We start from the raw sequence: 15,950 nt of genomic DNA, 5'->3' as shown, positions 1-15,950 counted from the left end.
GTGCACACAGGTTGAGAGAAACACTTGAGATGACAGAGACTGACACATTCAATACCGCCTTGTAAACTCTTGCCTGCATCTAGCTTATCTAGGGTGTAATCATTAGACCAACAGTTGCAAACAAGAGTTTTAATTGGACAAATTCAGGTATTATTTTTATCCCTGTTTCGTTTGCTTCCGTTTAGGAATCGTTTTTCAACAGAATTGAAGGAATGAATACACCCTTGATCAAGCATGAGCACAGTTCACTTTCATAGCAGCCATGTTGTATTCCTTCTCGTCTCTATGCACTCTTCTCCTCTCACCTTCTCCCTTTGTTTGTGGACTTCAATGAACAACACAGCCGCTGTATGTGACCAGGCGAAAAAACCTTTCTAAGCCGAACCAGATCATGACCGCTACACACAGCCTACATCGTTGTCCCCATATTAGCTAAAGTAACGTCCTCGTCAACATAGATAATATAACTAATACGTTAGTAAACCCACTACAATCGTGCAGAACCAAAAGCTTTACCTTTACTTGGAAGAGTTCCAATGTTGTGTTGGATAGTCATAGCTAGCTAGCTAACATCCCTCTGTTTGAGCTGGGTGTTCGATTAATTAAACTAGCCAGCTGCATTTGTGAGTTAAGTAAGTGAAACTGAAAGTGAAAAAATAAGTGATTCATTTTTGAATAAATTAATTTGTCTTTCTCTCTTTGAGTCAACTACTACCACATTTTATGCACTGCAGTGCTATCCAGCTATAGCTTATGCTTTCAGTACTAGATTCATTCTCTGATCCTTCTCTGATCCTTTGATTGGGTGGACCATGTCAGTTCATGCTGCAAGAGCTGATAGGTTGGAGGACGTCCTCCGGAAGTTGTCATAATTATTGTGACCTTCATTGGAAAACAGTGTTTTTTAATAAATTATTTGGTGATGTGAATATATTTTGTGTAGTTTTGTCTAAAGATATCTTAGCTTCTGGGCCTGAGTAGCAGGCAGTTTAATTTGGGCACGCTTTTCATCCAAAATTCCGAATGCTGCCCCCTGCCCTAGTGAAGTTAAGGCTCCAGCCGTATGTAACGCCCTGGACGAGAGCTAGCATTTTTGCAATCCCCACATGACACATTGATTCATTGTTTATTTCCTCTGCAGGATAAAGAAAGTATATTTGACGTGTCAAAATATATTTACAAACCAGGCAGTGACATTTCAGGGAGGACGAGAAGGTAGCCTAATTGTCTAGCTAACAACTAAGCAGCTATTTTGAACTAGGACTGGTCATTCATGTTGACAGTCAATGCACCTCAATTACAAACACATTTTATTCACTAACAATATTCACAGCTAGTGGTGTCCTGAAAGGTTTCGATCATCTGTTGTACCTGGTGTTGGATGGAACAATTGAATGAATGTGTGGTAAGGGATACAAACTCCTCTGACAATAGTCCTTGTCAGGGTGCTGAGGGATGTTATTTTTTTTTACTAATGAAACACATCCCTCAGCACCCTGACGAGGATTACTAACAAAATACCAGTTTATGGAAAATGCATGCTGTTGAACTTACATTTTCCTTCCAGAGAGTGGCTGACATACTTTTCTTCTCCCTCACCAGTCTCAGATAACCAATTCAAGCTGACAGAGACAACTGGGCTTAGCAGTGTGCAGAGGGACCTCTGGTGCTCATCTGCCCACAGGATGGCTCGGAGACCATTCCTAAAGCCCCTTCTTACAGCTAGCTGGTAGCAGCACCTCTGCCTCCTCTCCTCTAACAAACTATCAGGGGCTGCATCTCCCCTTCATCTACACTGTACTGAAATGACAGGATCGGCGAAAGCTGTATGACAGATGAATGGTTGTTGAAATGGTTGTTGCAATTATTTGAATGCCGGTGACATGATGAGTGGTGCTTGGCTGCTAATTATTAAATAAAATCATCTTATCTCATCATAACCCGCTGTCCACTTTATCAGCTAACTGTTGTCCAGAGAGCATGCACCAAAACCAGATTGGTCAAGTTTGCCATTTATTGCAACAGTTTTTGTAACAAAAACATCCATAAGTTGAAAATGTGATGGAAACCCATTTAACTTGTTTTTTCCCCCGGTACATGATAACTTAACTGCAACAACAACAAGAAAAGTGCAGTCATCACACAGTTTTTTTTAAATCTGCAAGGAGTATGTTTGATGGGAATACACCTCTGGTGGCAAAAACACATCGTCCTTATGCGGATTTTGTTTTTACGCATCAATTGGATGGAAACCGAGCTACTGTTCCCAAATGTACATTTACAGTCTGTATGGTGACAAATATTTAAAATCAGGTGACTTCTTTTTGTTCTTGTGCTTTTATCGACCTTCCTCGGACCAATGCACATTTTGGGAGATTCTGGGAGCTTCTGGTGGCCCTCTCACGCGTTGTGAACCCTCTGGCCAGTGGTTTGTTGCCGGGGTGACATGGCTGTGGATGGACTGGTTTCTAGGGGTCAACATGCAGGTCACTGCCATCAGGGAATGGATATCTAACTATCTGCCCTTCTGAGGCTATGGAAAAGAGGCGGAATTGAGACATCATACAATACTTGAGGACACAATGGGTTTCTACTTTGCAGCCACCACTGGTATTTCTTGTGCGCTACAGGTCAAGGATGATGTATGCACTCCACCATCATCATCATGAAACTACCTGGAGATATCAGGAGATCCAGATGAACTTTTGGACTAGTAAAATGGTGGTCTGTGGACATTTTACTAAAATATGCATATAAACATGTAGAAGTTGTGTATTTATTTTATTGTATTTGAGAAAAAATCTATACGGTGTAAGCATTTGGATTTCTGTGGGTTCAAAAATTGTATTTATTGACATTTACATTACTGTCATTTGTCATATGTGGCCAACCAGCTTTTTAATGTAAATTTTTGGGGGCCAAGTTGGAGAAGCTACATTTTTATAGCAGAAGCTCAGGAACTGAGCCTTGCATGAAAGCATCTTTATGGAGTATAGCTAGATCTACACTTCTGGAAGCAGTTCAGGCACTACAAGAAATATGACACAACTACACTGTTTCCCCCAGCATTGGAGAATGTATATGAAATATGCAAGGAATAAGTATTTAAGTAAAAAAAATAAAAAACAGGGCACAAATGCTTGATCAGAATTTATTTATTTACGTCTCACAAGTGAAAAAGGCAATTCCAGTCAATCACAAACACACTTCTGAGCAGCGGCACCTATCTTTAAGCACTCACAGGCCATTTATTTTTTACTTCCTTACACAAATCAAAGGGATGAATGAAGGAGAGCTGTTCCCAGTAATCTAACAAACAAAGCACACAAAAGCAGCCAGGTTCAATACAAAGTCTGCACCACAGCAGACCCTGTTAAACAGATCCACTAAGGCAGATAGTGACAACTGGAACAACTGAATACTGTTTTGTTCTCGACATGTATTATATAGGATTTTTTAGCTGGTCCGAGTGCCTGGTTCACAGTTATGAAAACAAACAAAAAAATTGTTCCTCAGTTCTTCCACAGGGAAGAAACCAGGTTTAGCAAGGTGGTAAGAGAAGCCTGGCCTAATCCCATCAGGGAACTGGGGTTTCACCCACACTCACAGCCAGTAGCCAACTGAAGAATAGGTACCTGGCACTGAACTTTTAGGGGACAGTTAGAGAGTTTTACATTATAATTGCAGAGAATATTTCCTTTTTAACATTATTAATTCATGACACTTTTAATAATAATAATAATAATAAAAAACAATAGAAGATATCCATTTGTTAAAATATCATTTTAGTGAAAGGAAAATGTCCATTATCACTATTGCTGCCATTCACAGGGTCTCCAAACCTGTCCGTTCGGTGTTCTCACCAAAATGTGTGTGTCATCATGCCACATAAGCTCTTGCAGCCTCAGCCACTAACACCTTCCCTGCCATACGTTTTGGCTTTGCAAAAGGTGTGGCTGGCAGAATAGGACAATGTTCATATACGAGCTCTTTCCCTCTGTAGTCTGGAGTTGTAGGCACGGGACACAGTATTCCATGCATCCATATATCGATCCATGCACATCGCGATGCATTTCTGCAATAAACAGACAAATATATCAGTGAGCATTACCCAGTCCCACAGCATAACATTACCATGTTAAAATGTGCCCCTTATCTGAGGTTTGAAATTACACTTCATATACCATCCCATCAATCTGCAAATAAAATACACACAATGGCATAAGTTACCTGTTCAGAGTTGTCCAACGTGCCTCCAGGTTTGCCTATGCATTTCTTGAAACATTTGTCTGTCATTCTCTAGAACAAAGAAAAATTTAAATTTTTTTTAGCCCACCTTCATGTCAGTGAGCTAGAAAGTCATTCTCACCTCATAGTTCAGGCTCAACGACCTCGGAGAATGAGTTGAAGAAGATAGCAAGTTAAAGACCATGCAAATAAAATCATTAGCTGGATATGCCCAGTTGCTTTTGCATTAGTTAGCTATATACCTGGATACAAACAATTACAATCGTTCTACTACCTAGCTAGCTTGCTAGCTCAAAACAATTAAACGTTACCTGCAAGAGCTCTTGCGCATTTGCCACCGCAATCTGTACCTTTACTTGCTCCATGATTGTGCCGGTATCCATTTTACCGGACCCAGCACCTGATGAAAAATCGGAACCAAATCCGTCCATATCTAATTGCTATAATATTATATTTAAGAAATTACAATGTAGCTAGTAATTACACGTGTTAGCTAATGTAAACACTTCGGAAAAATTGCCCTTGAAACGATATTGTTCAATCACGTGACTTCCTGTAATTGTGATTCCAACGTGGGGAATGTAGTTTTTAGTACCATGGACAGTTCATCAATACAAAATTGTAGTCTACACGAAGCGTGATCATTTTATCTTGATTCACTCATTTAAATAAAAACATAATAAATATAACATGTCTGAAATGTATTTTGGCACTTCTAAAAGTTTGAGACACATGGGTGTGTTATATTCCAACACATAGATTTGACTGACACAATGTTTGTTCATTATGCAGAGTAGCAGTCATTCAATCTTCTAGGTGTAACAATTGGGATAATGGGATGATACATACCGCGCATTTCTCATCCCTGGATTGAGGTAAGGTTTCCGAGCCATATTTTGCGCCGGCTCCGTAGTGTCAAGCCTATCTGACTCCAGTTCCACTGTAAGCAAAGCCTAGGCAGTTGTAAGCAAGCGTTGGGTCAAAATCTATTCTGTCTAGGGCCAGCTCGGTCATTATTTATTGTATTTTCTTTCTTGTTCAGGTGTAGCCTGTTCACTAGGCAGCAGATTGTAAGTGGCATTTTGAGTAAAGCACCAACAGCAGTCACCCGGCTTCAGGCTCTGAACATGCAGCCACCTGGCCTTCCCCCGGGTGTCTTCCTTCTGCTCAGATGATTACAGGAACCCAGTGAGTAGCCATGCGGTGAGCCCATCCTTCCTCGCAAAACTGGTCCCCAGTAGCCACACTCTCTCCACACTGGTTGCTCCAGTGTTCCTTGACCAGTGGCAACAGGCCCTTTGTCAGGAGCAAGTGCTCTGGGGACTATTCCCAGGATAGTGTGGGATTAATGGGGAGCTCCAGGCCACTAGGCATGGTGGAGGTGCTGCGCCAGCCGCTTGGCCCTGATTGTGCTTAAGGCTTCTACAACTGCATTGGTAGGTGGAAGCTGGTACTGCAGCAATGATAATGCCTGGCCAAAATTATCACTATTGGCCAAAGCAGAGTGATTGGAATCTTATATAACGAACCATATATTGTGCAAATTTACTTTTTGTCTCAATGTTTATCTAAATTAATGGGGGGGGGAGTCAGATTGGTCACTCCTGCTATGAAAATGTTTTATATTGAAATTAATAAAGACTAATGTGTACTTTCAACAGTGTTAAATGTTGTTCTTCTTTCCCTTGATATGCCCACTATGAACTTTTCTAAAAATCCTTCCCAGAATATACAACGAAGTCTCAGTACATTAATATTCTGGGGTAAAAAAAAGAAAAAGGGTTGCATTCCTGCCTATAGGTGTCTAGAGCAGTTATCTGAACTTCCCTCACATAGCTTCTAACGTGTGCATCTCCATAGGGATAAAGTTGTCAAAATAACATTGCCACCATAGCCTGTGTCAGACACCATACCCCTTCTAGAAAAGACACAGGCACGGGAAATGTTTTACAAAGACTTAAGTATTGTTTTTCAGTCACATTATCCCTGAAGTAGGAAAAGTAGCTAGTGACACTGCCAAGCTATTAATTTTGTCTTTTTCCAAATAAATGAAGTAAATATTGTATAAATAAATAATTTATTAATGTAGCAGACTGGTCTGTTGCTAAAAAAAACTTCCTCATTGAATCAAAATACCACTTTTCAAAAAATATTTTCTTAAATGAACAGAGCAACACACATTGACATTTCAAGAGGAACAGTTTAAGCTGCACAATCATGCAGTTGTACTGAAAGACACAGCAGACATAACACAATACTTTTAGCCACCTGATGATTTAAGCCAAAACAATATATAATATTGCTTATATAATGACTAAGCAAAACAGTACAGTATTATTATGAGCACAAGGCATGATTTCCCCTGCTTTTGACCCTACTGGAATTTCACATCTATGTAGCATCTTATATAATGCAAGAGTGAGTGTACTGTAAGAGTGACGCAAACTTCAATGTTGCATAGACTTTGCTTCTCTGAAGCAAATATTGACGCCAACAAGAGGCTAATGTATGTCTTAGATTAACCATTAAATGTCATGCTTACATGGGATACATGTAGAGTAAGTACACTCCCCGAAAATAACCTCAAGCACTTTAAGTTTAATTGTCACTTCAAACAAAACTTTGTCAGTGCAGAATGACTGAAGCGTGTATACTATATAGTCAAATGCATGGGATGCAGTAGAACCTAGCCTTGCATGTGCGACAGAAGTACTTTCTGAACTCTGACCTTCTCAACACTTTTTGACCTTTGAACACTTTGAGCTGAACATAAACAGAGGTAATTTTTACACCATTTCCAAATATTACAGTACAAAAATACACCAGTTAAAACAACAGAAACTGATGTCAAATGGACACCTGGTTATTGTCTGGTTAAGATGTGGAATCAAGGCAGATTAGTTTCCCTTTATTTGGTTAAACCAAAGGCTTCATAACGTGTCAAGCAGTTCCCCCATGTGACATCATGTTAACTTGTAAGTTATCTGCAGAGTGTAAAGAACTACTTCGAGCACAAATGTTCTATTTGAGATTTTTAAAAATTCAATAACGACATGCAGATGTTTTGAAATGACTCATGCCTCTACTTCAAGTACCACCCTCTTCTAGAACCTCTTCACTAACCTAACTCTTCTCAGGGGCCTTGTACTATACAGTTGTTCCAAACACGATCTCATCCAGCTCCTGGTCATCCTCACTGAAAGAGAAATCTTTGTGGTTAGAGATGCGGTTGGGACTGCAGTTTGACTCCCCGTCTGTGAGGGATGTTTTGACAGTGGGTTCACCCATCCCCACCACTGGCCCAAGTCTTTCTGCCTCAGCCATATGGAACAGCATACTGTCTAGTAAAGGCCTGCTCTTACAGATGTTGTCCAGGAGCTGGCAGCGATGTTGCAACTGGCCCATCATAGCATCCTTCTCCTTGATCATGTTCTGAAACCTCTGGATGGTGTCCTCTGACTTGCACAGCTTCTCGTGGAGGTAGTAAATCTCTCTAGAGAAAAGTTAGATAAAAAGAGAAATCGATGATAAACTCAGCACATTTTCTGCAGTCTCAGCCACACGATGCACATATGAAACAACAATAATTGGCAAATGAAAGGGGAGCTTTGGCAATGCCTGAAGAGACAAACACCAACACTTACTTATTCTTGGCCTCGGTGATATCCTGGGTAGCAGCCCTCAGTTGCTCGTCCTTCCTGATGAGACTCTCTGCTTGCTCCCTCACGGTGTTCTCTGCTGCCTCGAGCCGCTGCTCCAGTTCTGCTACCCGCCTGTGCACCGCGGCCAGGTGTGCGTTCGCCTCTCGAATTTGTACCGGTGACGGCGAGGACATGTCACATGAGGAATATGACACGACCTAAAAGTAAAAGTACAGCTCACCGTAGAAGACTGATCGTGACTATTGACTCGTTGCTCGTAAACAAGCATTTCACCGGAGGGCTGGTGTTTACTCTTCCTGCCATGGCTGCACTTTCTTCAGCGTTTAGTATAGGTCCTCCTAGTTCTGTAAACAACTGTACAATTGCACCAAAAAACATTGTTCCGTGGCCAGAAAAAACTGCTTGATGATGCTATGCTAGAAACCGAAACAGCCAGCTAACTACTTAACCAGTTACAGTACCGATACGCCATCCTACGATATATCTAATATCTGAAACCCATGAGAAACGTAACAATATATATAATTCCATGTAATAATTACGAACAACACGAATCGTGCAATCTAATAGTTCGTTGTCTGCACTGTTTTGATATAAAAGGCTGGATAAATAGAATGAACTTCGCAACAGTTTTGTAACCTGTGGCTTAAACTTCGCCCCGGAAAGAGTCACTGGTTATTTTGTCTTCTTCTTTTAAGTTTTATGGCAGATTACACATCTTGATGTATTTCCGCCATCTACTGTACGGGGTATTGAAACAAATAACTAAAAAAATACAACAACAAAAAATCTAACAACCATCGCAGTCACATCCCTACACAGGCTCAGGTACCTGTAAGGACAGAGCATTCATTGACAGGATTCCTTGTAATGCCTCTGCAGAAAAATCCTTGAGCCCCCCTTAAAACGCTAAACCCACACACAATGATGCCTATTTTCTCATATTTCCTCTCCATTTGCACTGTGCAATTGATAACCAAAGTAAATAAATGCTACAAAGCCCACCTTTTTAACATGCAACATGTCAGGATCCCTCTGTTGACGATGAATATCATTTTCTGCCTCTACTCCTACAACCATTACTTCTTCAACTTCACACCTTTCTTCCACTGTTCTCAACACCTCTGGATTATTCTTGCCACCTCTGTCCCCTTCACCCTAACAGCACACTTCCGAAACGGGTGCATGTTCGCAACCACAACTGCAGCATTTAAGCTCAGCTGGCATATTTCTACATTTGAAATTTTAGTCATTTAACATACACTCTTATCCAAAGCAACTTACAGTTAGTGCATTCATCTTAAGATAGCTAGTTGAGACATCCACATATCACAGGCATAGAAAGTCAATTTTCCCTCAATAACGTAGCTATCAGTAAAGTTAGAGCTAGAAGGGGGGGGTGGGGGGATCAAGTGCAAATGCTATTTTATTTATATTTGAGGAGGATTATTTAAGATACTGTTTCAAGAGGGTTTCAGATGTTTTCGGAAGATGCGCAGGGACTCTGCTGTCCTAGATTCAGGGGGAAGCTGGTTCCATATTTGGGGTGCCAGGACAGAGAAGAGCTTGTACTGGGCTGAGTGGGAGCTGCCCTCCCGTAGGGGTGGGAGGGCCAAGAGACCTGAGGTAGCAGAACGGAGTGCTCGGTTCGGGGTGTAGGGTTTGAGCATAGCCTGAAGGTAGGGAGGGACAGTTCCTCTTGCTGTTCCGTAGGTAAGCATCAAGGCCTTGTAGTGGATACGAGCTTCAACTGGAAGCCAGTGGAGTGTGGGGAAAAGCGGGGTGACATGAGAGAATTTGGGAAGGTTGAAAACCAGGCGGGCTACTGCATTCTGGATAAATTGCCGGGTTTTTGTGGAACAAGCGAGGAGCTCAGCCAAAAGCGAGTTGCAGTAGTCCAGACGGGAGAGGACAAGTGCCTGGAGGAGCATTTAATACACCTCCCATCTACATACACCTGCCATGACCAAATAATTTACATTTCTCACACTGTATGGGTTTTTGCGTACACGTAAGAAGGAAGAGAATGGATGGAATGGGCTTCCGCACTCCATCTACCATGCGGGGCAGTCATTGTGCACCAAGCACTTGATACAATTCTATACATATATCCTTTGCACATTTACTTCTAGCGCAACCCCACAGATAACACCCTTGATAGGCACCCTGCTTTGAAGATCCACACAGGACACATTCCAACTCACCATCTTCTTGAGGCACAGAGCATGCTCCTTCTGTTCCAACACACACAAAAAAAAAAAATAAGGCCACCCTTTTGTTATTCTCATCGACGCCACCTCATCCAACACATCCATGATTTTAAGAGACTTCAAACCGATCTCCCAGGTAGCATCAATCGAAAACCCTTATTCCAACCAAAACATAATCAGAATTAGGTTTGGATTTACTAGTTTCCACTATCACTTTAATTATCTTATTTCCTTTCCAATTCTTCTCACTCTCGCCTCCACTTGACACACCATCTGATTCAAACAGAACATCCGCTTCCGCCATTTCAGCATCTTCAAACAACCAGCGCCACTTTTTCTTCCCCATATTCTACCTGTAGCATGTTACACACGTCCTTCTTTCTTCGATGAGATTTAACGGCAGTTGGCATCCAATAAATGTTGCATTACTGCCACCTACTAGACTGGAGTATAACTCCCTTATACTTTGCTTAAAAAAAAACAATTAAAATATATATATTTTGAAATCAACAAAAAAAGAATACAACAAATACCCGACCATCTAACACTACACTCACACAAATTATTAATAAATACCATGCTCCACTATTTCAATTCATTTAGTCCCACTTCAGGCCAATAGCCTGAAAGGATGGGACACCACCACTTAACACAGCCTGTAACTCTTCTGATGTCAAGTCTCGCACACCCAAATACCTCTCTGCAGATGTCACCACCTCAATTTTTTGTGACTTACGTTCCATCCCTGCAGTACAGTTGAGAACCATTACTATAAATGCCAAAAATCCAATCTTACTGAAACATATATCACTTGTTGGTTCATCCCTCTGTACTGGTACAGATCTACTAGTCACACCACTCCTCTCCCCCTTGACCCATCTTCCTCTACTTTCTTCACTGCCTCGGCATATGACAACTTCTGCACTACTCTAACCCTGGAAACCTCAACCTGCCTCTCTCGCACAGGACATTTCTGATCCCCAGGCCCATGGGCACCCCTACAATTAACACTTACCACTACTTTCCCCAATACTATACATTCATTTGTCTCATGCCCTTCTGTACACTTCTCACACCTAGAAACCTCCCTCCTACACACTGCTGCCACATGCCCATAAGCTTGACACCTGTAACAATGTAATGTAGTCAGCACAAAAGCTTGTACAGGATAACTTATATATCCTAACATCACTTTGTCAGGCAAAGACAACATCAGAACTCAAAAGAACAGACAATGACTCTTTGGTTTCTCCACTCACACCACCCTATATGCGTCGCACACAACAATGAACATCACAAACACCAGGAATCTTCCCCTTCAATTGGTCAGCTTTAACATTCACCACTACCCCAGTAATTACTCCTTTCAATGGCACCCTTTCCTTAAGAGCGAAACAATTCACACCTCTAGCCCCCATTAATTTAACAAGGAGCGCCTTGCTCCCTCTGACCAGCAGAAACACAAACAATTAACACAAGACCGCTTCAAATCAAATCACATTTTATTGATCACATACACATGGTTAGCAGATGTTAATGCAAGTGTAGCGAATTGCTTGTGCTTCTAGTTCCGACCGTGCAGTAATATCTAACAGGTAATCTAACAATTTCACAACAACTCCCTTATACACACAAGTGTAAAGGAATGAATAAGAATATGTACATATAAATATATGGATGAGCAATGGCCGTGTGGCATAGTCAAGATGCAGTAGATGGTATAGAATACAGTATATACAGTGGGGAGAACAAGTATTTTGATACACTGCCGATTTTGCAGGTTTTCCTACTTACAAAGCATGTAGAGGTTTGTAATTTTTAATCATAGGTACACTTCAACTGTGAGAGACGGAATCTAAAACAAAAATCCAGAAAATCACATTGTATGATTTCTAAGTAATTCATTTGCATTTTATTGCATGACATAAGTATTTGATACATCAGAAAAGCAGAACTTAATATTTGGTACAGAAACCTTTGTTTGCAATTACAGAGATCATACGTTTCCTGTAGTTCTTGACGAGGTTTGCACACACTGCAGCAGGGAGTTTGGCCAATTCCTCCATACAGACCTTCTACAGATCTTCTCCTTCAGGTTTCGGGGCTGTCACTGGGCAATACGGACTTTCAGCTCCCTCCAAAGATTTTCTATTGGGTTCAGGTCTGGAGACTGGCTAGGCCACTCCAGGACTTTGAGATGCTTCTTACAGAGCCACTCCTTAGTTGCCCTGGCTGTGTGTTTCGGGTCGTTGTCATGCTGGAAGACCCAGCCACGACCCATCTTCAATGATCTCACTGAGGGAAGGAGGTTGTTGGCCAAGATCTCGCGATACATGGCCCCATCCATCCTCCCCTCAAAAAGGTGCAGTCGTCCTGTCCCCTTTGCAGAAAAGCATCCCCAAAGAACGAGCTACAATTTTATCCCTGATGTCCTTACACAGCTCTCTGGTCTTGGCCATTGTGAAGAGGTTTGAGTCTGTTTGTTTGAATGTGTGGACAGGTGTCTTTTATACAGGTAACAAGTTCAAACAGGTGCAGTTAATACAGGTAATGAGTGGAGAACAGGAGGGCTTCTTAAAGAAAAACTAACAGGTCTGTGAGAGCCGGAATTCTTACTGGTTGGTAGGTGATCAAATACTTTTGTCATGTAATAAAATGCAAATTAATTACTTAAAAATCATACTTTTTTTTTTAGATTCCGTCTCTCACAGTTGAAGTGTACCTATGATAAAAATTACAGACCTCTACATGCTTTGTAAGTTGGAAAACCTGCAAAATCGGCAGTGTTTCAAATACTTGTTCTCCCGACTGTACATATGAGATGAGTAATGTAGGGTATGTAAACATTATATAAAGTGGCATTGTTTAAAGTGACTAGTTATACATTTATTACATCCAATTTTTTATTATAAAGTGGCTAGAGATTGGAGTCAGTATGTTGGCAGCAGCCACTCAATGTTAATGATGGCTGTTTAACAGTCTGATGGCCTTGAGATAGAAGCTGTTTTTCAGTCTCTCGGTCCCAGTTTTGATGCACCTGCACTGATCTCGCCTTCTGGATGATAGCGGGGTGAACAGGCAGTGGCTCAGGTGGTTGTTGTCCTTGATGATCTTTTTGGCCTTCCTGTGACATCGGGTGGTGTAGGTGTCCTGGAGGGCAGGTAGTTTGCCCCCGGTGATGCGTTGTGCAGACCTCACTACCCTCTGACAAGCCATATTTATACAGCCTACTGAGGTTGAAGAGCGCCTTCTTCACCGCGCTGTCGGTGTGGGTTGATCATTTCAGTTAGTCCGTGATGTGTACGCCGAGGAACTTAAAATTTTCCACCTTCTCCACTACTGTCCAGTCGATGTGGATAGGGGGGGTACTCCCTCTGCTGTTTCCTGAAGTCCACAATCATCTCCTTTGTTTTGTTGACGTTGAGTGTGAGGTTATTTTCCTGACATCACTCTCAGAGAGCCCTCATCTCCTCCCTGTAGGCCGTCTCGTAGTTGTTGGTAATCAAAGGAAGTGTGTCGTCTGCAAACTTGATGATTGAGTTGGAGGCGTGCATGGCCACGCAGTCATGGGTGAATAGGGCGTACAGAAGAGGGCTGAGAACGAACCCTTGTGGGACCCCAGTGTTGAGGATCAGCAGGGTGGAGGTGTTGTTTCCTACCCTCACCAGCTCGGGGCAGCTTGTCAGAAAGTCCAGGACCCAGTTGCACAGGGTAGGGTTGAGACCCAGGGTTTCGAGCTTAATGACGAGTTTGGAGGGTGCTATGGTGTTAAATGCTGATCTGTAATCAATGAACAGCATTCTTACATAGGTATTCCTCTTGTCCAGTTGGGTTAGGGCAGTGTGATTGCAATTGCGTCGTCTGTGGACCTATTGGGGCGGCAATGAAATTGGAGTGGGTCTAGAGTAGGGTGGAGGTGATATAATCCTTGACTAGTCTCTCAAAGCACTTCATGATGACAGAAGTGAATGCTACATGAATAGTTGTTTAGCTCAGATACCTTAGCTTTCTTGGGAACAGGAACAATGGTGGCCCTCTTGAAGCATGTGGGAACAGCAGACTGGGATAGGGATTGATTGAATATGTCCGTAAACACACCAGCTGGCTGGTCTGCACATGCTCTCATGCTCTGAGGACGCGGCTAGGGATGCCACCTGGGCCAGCAGCCTTGCGAGGGTTAACATGTTTAAATGTTTTACTGACGTTGGCTGCGGTGAAGGACAGCCTGCAGGTTTTGGTAGCGGGCCATGTCAGTGGCACTGTATTTTCCTCAAAGCGAGCAAAGAAGTTGTCTTTCATACCATCCCTAGGAAGGGTGCGTCACTTGAGTGGGTTGAGTCACTGATGTGATCTTCCTCTCTGGGTTGGCGCCCCCCCCTTGGGTTGTGCCGTGGCGGAGATCTTTGTGGGCTATACTCGGGCTTGTCTCAGGATGGTAAGTTGGTGGTTGAAGATATCCCTCTAGTGGTGTGGGGGCTGTGCTTTGGCAAGGTGGGTGGGGTTATATCCTTCCTGTTTGGCCCTGTCCGGGGGTGTCCTCGGATGGAGCCACAGTGTTCCTGACCCCTCCTGTCTCAGCCTCCAGTATTTATGCTGCAGTAGTTTATGTGTCGGGGGGCTAGGGTCAGTTTGTTATATCTGGAGTACTTCTCCTGTCCTATCCGGTGTCCTGTGTGAATTTAAGTATGCTCTCTCTAATTCTCTCTTTCACTCTTTCTTTCTCTCTCTCGGAGGACCTGAGCCCTAGGACCATGCCTCAGGACTACCTGACATGTTGACTACTTGCTGTCCCCAGTCCACCTTGCCGTGCTGCTGCTCCAGTTTCAACTGTTCTGCCTGTGATTATTATTATACACCTGCATTGCTTGCTGTTTGGGGTTTTAGGCTGGGTTACTGTACAGCACTTTGAGATATCAGCTGATGTACGAAGGGCTATATAAATACATTTGATTTGATTTGTTTAGTTTGTCTGGGAGCAAGACATCGGTGTCCGCGACGGGGCTTTTTGTAATTCAGGGTTGACTGTAGACCCTGCCACATACGTCTTGTGTTTGAGCTGTTGAATTGCGACTATACTTTGTCTCTATACTGACGCTTAGCTTGTTTGATTGCCTTGCGAAGGGAATAGCTCCACTGTTTGTATTCGGTCATGTTTCCGGTCGCCTTGCCATGATTTAAAGCAGTGGTTCGCACTTTTAAGTTTTGCACAAATGCTGCCATCAATCCACGGTTTCTGGTTGGGGAAGGTTTTAATAGCCACCGTGGGTACAACATCACCGATGCACTTGCTAATAAACTCGCTCACCGAATCAGCATATACATCAATGCTGTTGTCTGAGGCTATCCGGAACATATCCCAGTCCACGTGATCGAAGCAATCTCAAAGCTTTGAGCAGACCTGAGCACGGGCATTTCCTGTTTTAGTTTCTGTCTATAGGCTGGGAGCAACAAAATGGAGTCGTAGTCAGATTTGCCGAAAGGAGGGCGAGGGAGGGCTTTGTAGGCGTCACGGAAGTTAGAGTAGCAATGATCCAGAATGCTGCCAGCCCGGGTCGCGCATTTGATATGCTGATAAAATTTAGGGAGCCTTGTTTTCAGATTAGCTTTGTTAAAATCCCCAGCTACAATAAATGCAGCCTCAGGATATGTGGTTTCCAGTATACAGAGTCTAATGAAGTTCTTTCAGATCACCGATTCCACAGCACCCAACTCTGTTTTCACCTACCCTGAAACCTCAAAAGGATCAGCTAAAAGGCAAGAGCCCAGTTTTTCTAAAAACTTCCCTACTGTCACAGTCATCTTTATCCTAACCCCCAGTGCACGCCTCAGG

The 15,950-nt window shown here is 42.6% G+C and overlaps 2 protein-coding genes across 2 annotated transcripts; both read right to left on the bottom strand.

Moving 5' to 3' along the window:
• Positions 1–3,139: 3,139 nt before the first annotated feature.
• On the bottom strand, positions 3,140–4,805 carry LOC135512722 (mitochondrial import inner membrane translocase subunit Tim13). The gene is made up of 3 exons (XM_064935034.1): positions 4,560–4,805; positions 4,231–4,299; positions 3,140–4,075 (listed from the first exon to the last, which is right to left on the bottom strand). The coding sequence occupies exons 1-3, from the start codon at positions 4,677–4,679 to the stop codon at positions 3,977–3,979; spliced, it is 288 nt and encodes a 95-aa protein (XP_064791106.1). The 5' UTR covers positions 4,680–4,805; the 3' UTR covers positions 3,140–3,976.
• A 1,438-nt stretch (positions 4,806–6,243) lies between these two features.
• On the bottom strand, positions 6,244–9,244 carry LOC135512721 (vimentin-type intermediate filament-associated coiled-coil protein-like). The gene is made up of 2 exons (XM_064935033.1): positions 7,893–9,244; positions 6,244–7,741 (listed from the first exon to the last, which is right to left on the bottom strand). The coding sequence occupies exons 1-2, from the start codon at positions 8,081–8,083 to the stop codon at positions 7,396–7,398; spliced, it is 537 nt and encodes a 178-aa protein (XP_064791105.1). The 5' UTR covers positions 8,084–9,244; the 3' UTR covers positions 6,244–7,395.
• Between the last annotated feature and the right edge of the window lie 6,706 nt (positions 9,245–15,950).

The sequence above is a fragment of the Oncorhynchus masou genome, chromosome 24 (assembly GCF_036934945.1).
Source record: "Oncorhynchus masou masou isolate Uvic2021 chromosome 24, UVic_Omas_1.1, whole genome shotgun sequence".
Lineage (NCBI taxonomy): Eukaryota > Metazoa > Chordata > Actinopteri > Salmoniformes > Salmonidae > Oncorhynchus > Oncorhynchus masou.
The sequence above is the reverse complement of the archived record's forward strand: the minus strand, read 5'-3'. Positions and strand labels throughout refer to the sequence as shown.

Coding starts and splice junctions, on each gene's coding strand:
- LOC135512722 (XM_064935034.1), bottom strand. CDS start 4,679: ATGGACGGATTTGGTTCCGATTTTTCATCAGGTGCTGGGTCCGGTAAA. Junction 4,300..4,559: donor ATGCGCAAGAGCTCTTGCAG/GTAACGTTTAAT, acceptor TCTTTGTTCTAG/AGAATGACAGACAAATGTTT. Junction 4,076..4,230: donor CGTTGGACAACTCTGAACAG/GTAACTTATGCC, acceptor TGTTTATTGCAG/AAATGCATCGCGATGTGCAT.
- LOC135512721 (XM_064935033.1), bottom strand. CDS start 8,083: ATGTCCTCGCCGTCACCGGTACAAATTCGAGAGGCGAACGCACACCTG. Junction 7,742..7,892: donor ATCACCGAGGCCAAGAATAA/GTAAGTGTTGGT, acceptor ACTTTTCTCTAG/AGAGATTTACTACCTCCACG.